Source organism: Corvus brachyrhynchos, unplaced genomic scaffold, assembly GCF_000691975.1.
Source record: "Corvus brachyrhynchos isolate BGI_N302 unplaced genomic scaffold, ASM69197v1 scaffold395, whole genome shotgun sequence".
Lineage (NCBI taxonomy): Eukaryota > Metazoa > Chordata > Aves > Passeriformes > Corvidae > Corvus > Corvus brachyrhynchos.
The window spans coordinates 1342249-1347334 of NW_008238340.1; the positions used below are offsets into that span (position 1 = coordinate 1342249).

Below are 5086 nucleotides of genomic sequence, written 5' to 3' on the forward strand. Positions count from 1 at the left end.
AAGGCCGGGAATGTCCCCATCAGCCTCGCGGGGCCGCATCCCACTGCGAACCGGACAGCGCTGCGCAGCGGGGACAGGGAGACCGGCCCTGAGCAGTTACTGCACACCTCCGTACACAGACACAACAGTGCTTCAAGGCCAGACTTACGAAAACAAAAACTTTTTTTAAAATTCAAAACAACCTTCTCTTCCCATTAGTGGCTCAAACAGCCTCTTTTCTCACGCATTCCTTCACATCAGTAAGGTCTGTGCTGCTGCCATTTTCAGCTTATGGGGCATGTGATTGATTTTGGAAGGGATTGAGATGGAGGGAAATGCTGAACTCATTAAGGCTGTGCAGGCCTTGAGTTATTCTAAGAACATCAGTGACAAATTTAAGGGACAGCTCCAGTCTGCAAACTCTATTGCTCTACTGGTGGTAGGTAGCACCATGAAGCCATGATGTGGGAAAGACTTTGTTTTCAATGAAACAATACCTTTCTGTTCAGATGCTTCCTAAGCGAAGAAAGAGTCCTGTCAGGATAATGAAGTGCTTAATTAAAAATACACTCAGACATGCAAACGGCCTTGAACGCTCTGACTTGAAGAGAAATATTTTAAAAGCCTTTTCAAAGCTTTAACAAAACAGTTCCCTTATTAACAAAGCAATGAAAGATAAAGCAGTAAACATCAGTGAGTAAAAGCCCTGGACTTACCTCAGGGTAAGACCATTCTGGCGAATAATCTGTCACCATGAACAAGCGCCCACTCTGCTGCAGTAACCCCAAAGTGCCTTGTGCCGCAGCTGCCGAGACCACCTCAGCCACGTGCATGTATGCCATGGTGCTGGCTCCGTTCTCCGTGCTGCTGAGCTGCATGTTGGCTTGCTGAGGGCTGCAGCAAGGAATGCACATTTCAGCCTGGTTGTACGTCGCTCTATTACTGTCTTCAGGCTGAGACAGTCCAGCATTGTCACCTGACACCAGCTGGTGTCCATACAGAGCATTGCTCCCACCTTCTACTGATATGAAATCATTAATTAGATCAGAAAACTGGTTGCTGAAGGAGATGTCAAAGTGGTCTAAGTTAAGCTCCATGTTGGAGGAGTTATTTAAGCTAGGATGGGCCACAGGATAGAGTCCTTGTACCATGTTTCCTTGGAGAATAGGGAGGTTGTTCCCATTCCTGATACCCCCGTTGGCCTCAGGCTGCAAGTAGTGTTCTGTGTTGCAGGCTTGAAGATCCCCTGATTTAAGTAGATTTTCATTTCCTTCTGCCTGCTGGGAGGTCTCCATGGGAACTTCAGCTTCTGCAGTCATAGCCTGGAAGTTTGCTTGGAACTGCATGAGCTGGAGAGAAGAGGTGGACTCTATTCTGGTTTCCACTGTGCCATTACAGTTGGAAGTGGTTTGGGACGAGGGCTCTGTTTTCACACTGGAGATTCCTAACGTGTTCACAAATGAGCTACTTGTGTCATTCAAATTGTTGTGAGTGTTTTGCTCAAGGGGAAGAGATTTGCTGGCATCCTGCAGAAAGAAGCTGGGGGAAGGGGTCTGATGGACGTGAGGGCTCTGGACGGTCTGATTGAAGCTGGAAGAATAGTCTTTGTTGGAGTCAATGGCACTGAAGTCCATCTGCTCCAGGGTGGTACTTGGGCTCAGACCTCCTCCAGATGGAAGTAAACCTGAACCAGTACTGAGTGTGAGAGTGTTAGATGCAGAAGTGGAGGAAAATGCTTCTTTGGACATCTGTTGTTCGAAAGATGTGTCCTCGGTTTTAATTTCTTTTGTGAGGGTTGTATTGAAGTTGAAGCTACGTTCTGTTGTGGGTGACTGCCTTATGTTGGTATTGATGCTTTCACTTTTCATACCTCCTCCACCATAAGTCTGCCCTTGCTTGGGATTGTTAAGAAAACAGTCTGGGTCAAAATTCATGGTGGTTTCTGGAATTTTTCTATTTCCTTCTAAAGTTGTGGAGAGCACAAGTTCCTCGGAGACAGTGCTGGGTAGCATTGACAAGCTCTCTGAACTGCCAGTTGTTGGAAAAGCAAATTTGTGTCCATCTGAACTCACAGCAAGTACCAGTCCTTGTGCAGCTGCATCTGAGGACAGAAGGTGTTGATTTGGGCCAGAGGTGGGTGACATGGTGTACACAGCTTCACTGGTGACTTCTGACATAAATACGGTGGCACTTTGTGACAAACTTCCCATAACTGATGCTACAGCCATACTGGACACACCAGTGACAGCTGGGCTATCTGCCATATCTGGGTCGCTGTTTAACCCACTGCTGATGGACACAGGAGAATTCTGGGTCGTGTCAGGGACCTCCACCTGGTTGGTGGAAGAAACCTCAGTGCTGTTTTGATGGAGCAACACTGGTTTCGCCACTTTGCCGTTCCTCTTCTCTCGGCTGGAGGCCTTGCCATGACTGTGCTCGTTCTTGCCTTCAGAGACATCGTTATTTTGTACCTCTGAATGAGCGCTGTACCCACCTGTCCTTGGTTCAACCTTTGGTGATATGATGCGGTGTTTGGCACTGTTACACTTGTGATGCACACTGCTTCCTGCCCCTGTGCCAGAAAACAACAACATCTGCCGTTCAGTAAATACAAAATTAGGACAATGTTAGCTGTGTGTCTCATGGCTGTAGCAAGGGACAGCTATGCTTATGCATACATGTGCGAGAGTGATAGACCACATGCATGAGAGAGCAGGAGAGACCTTGGAAATAGAACAAATATATAAAACAAATAGTGCCAGAAGTACAGCTCCTGTCTGATGCACAGATCCACTGCGTGCAACGACAGCAACCTCACAACAGGCACACAGTCACCCCTACCCTCACCCCGTGTAGCACCTGCCCCCTTCCTCTGTGCCCCAATCAGGCAGAGAGGAACTGGCATCTATGACAAGTTTCAGAGTTATTTAAATGTGCCTAATCTCAGTGCAGAGTCTGCAGAGCAAGTGCTGCTGTTGTCAGCTGTGGCACAGGGCCCTGTTCTATCTGCCCCACGGACAATGTCTCAGACCCTGAACACAGATGCTCGGCTCTCTACGCTGGGCGACATTGGGAAGTTTGACACCCACTCCTGGGGCATGGATGCTGCCCAGTAATCTGGAGGTGATGGGTGCCACATCATGCCCCTGTCCCTGGCATCACCCTGCTGCCTAGACTGTGACCCACATCTTCCTGTCATCACTGTGTCTTACAGGTGCCAATCAAATTATTAAAGAAGTAACCCATGAACCATACAAAGCATTCTTGCTCTCCCATAAGGATGGTGATGCGTTTCTCTGACTCTCAGCCATTCCTGTGCTGACAAACAGAGATGTTGTACTCTGAGAGGAGCACACAGAGCACATGGTCAGCACTGGAGCTGCTGAAGAATGTTCAAGCAAGGGCCACCAGAAGACAATCCTCCATGAATTAAGCCAGCCAGCACCTTTACTGGCCTGACAGAAGGTAACATCACCTACATTCCTGAGAGCTTGTAATCAAGGAGGATGAAGCAAACAATTCTGTCTGCAAAGGAACCTTAGTCACAAACTCCAGTACAGGGACTGCTTTTGCTGTTTAAAGAACAGCAGCCCAGGAATTTTTGATGTTTCTTTCCTAAATTGATTAATTCTCCCTAGAATGAGGTAAGAACATTAATTACAGAACTGTAAAATGACTGAAGGGGGAAAGAAGCCTCCTCCCTATAGCTCATGGCTACAATTACAAATGCCATCTTCTGGGCGACATAAAGCATCCATGTAGCCACTGCAATTTGCTAAATCTTTTGTTCCTTGCCCTTGAAGGGGAACTTCTGTATTATGTGTTCAAGATTTGAATGAGGTCACTTAAAGTAGTTCAAGACAGTGCTTTTGAGACTAAATACAATGTTAAATCTCTCTATTCTCCTAGGTATAGAAATGAACAGGAACAAGGGAAAGACTTTCATGCTGCTGTATTTGTGGATGACAGTGAGGAATTGAGAATGTGTGTGTCAGTGTGCAAACCAGTTACAAAACAAAGCAATACTGTTATATTAAAAAAGCACTGAGCAGACTTAGCACAAGACAAAACATCAAAGGGAAGAATAAAAGGATTCATGTTCAGATCTGCAAGCCTGGATCAAATGCTGAGCCTTAAAGGGGTGAATTTTAATCCAAACTCAGGTATTTCAGAGGTCATCATTCTTATTTAAGCCTTGACTGTATAATGCAACTGCTCAAGAAAAGAAAAAAATAAACCCTGTGAAGCACCGACAACTTTCCTTTATAAGTTTTGCTAAAGACTAGTCACTGTGTCATGTACTTTACTTGACCAAAGTGCTAGAAAGGAGCAGCCATAAAGCAGATGAGCTGGAAAGTGAATCACTTAGCTCCCCACTGTCTGTGGGAAATGCTAACACTAAGGATGCTGTTTCTTGCTGCTGTAGTGTCATCCAAAACAAAGTAATCTCCTTTAACAGGAAAGAGATCTGTATTTTCATGATACCTAAGTAAGACCTGTCTTATCTCAGTGATACCTTGTAGTTAACCATCTGAGCACTTCTCCAAAAAAGTGAGGCGCAGGGCAAGGAATTCAGAGAGTGAAGTTGGAAGAACATTAGGTTTTGAGGCTTTGGTAACAGAATTTGCACATGTAGAAGAGAATATACGTTTTTGAGAAGGTCATATATAGACTGCATTTATTAGAAAGTGTTGCCATTTTTCCCAGAAGTTCCAGCTGCATCTTTCTATGCTTGAGACTTCTCCTGTCAACCCTGAGTTCATTGTGTCCTGGTGTTTCATGAGACAGCATTTTTATCACCTTAGTACTACAAACCCTGCTCCCAGACTGGATGAAGCTGAGTCACTCTGTGCCCTCCCGAGGTACTCACCCAAGGTACCAGTGCAGAGACAGTTGTGTGTTCGAGGCTGGGGCTTGGTCTGGTGGCTATCGAGGATCTGCTGCACGAGCTGTTCCACTGAGAACCCTGAACTGCTGTTGCCATTGCTGCATGTCCACTTGATGCCATGAACTGCAAAGAAAACAGTAAAATTTCCCATCAGAAACTGCAAAACCATGCCAAAACCATCAAAAGCCACTCCAAATGACCAGCAGAAATCCATTCCTG

General features: G+C 45.9%; 1 protein-coding gene across 8 annotated transcripts in view; it reads right to left on the reverse strand.

Annotated features, from left to right (window-relative positions):
- Window positions 1-5086, reverse strand: part of CAMTA1 (calmodulin binding transcription activator 1) — a 232511-nt gene that overhangs the window by 40725 nt on the left and 186700 nt on the right. For all 8 annotated transcript variants that reach the window (XM_017735059.1, XM_017735061.1, XM_017735064.1 and 5 more), the window contains 2 exons: window positions 4850-4990; window positions 696-2551 (listed from right to left, as the gene is read on the reverse strand). In XM_017735059.1, the coding sequence (XP_017590548.1) occupies window positions 696-2551; window positions 4850-4990 (1997 nt within the window). The remainder of the gene's footprint in view (window positions 1-695; window positions 2552-4849; window positions 4991-5086) is intronic.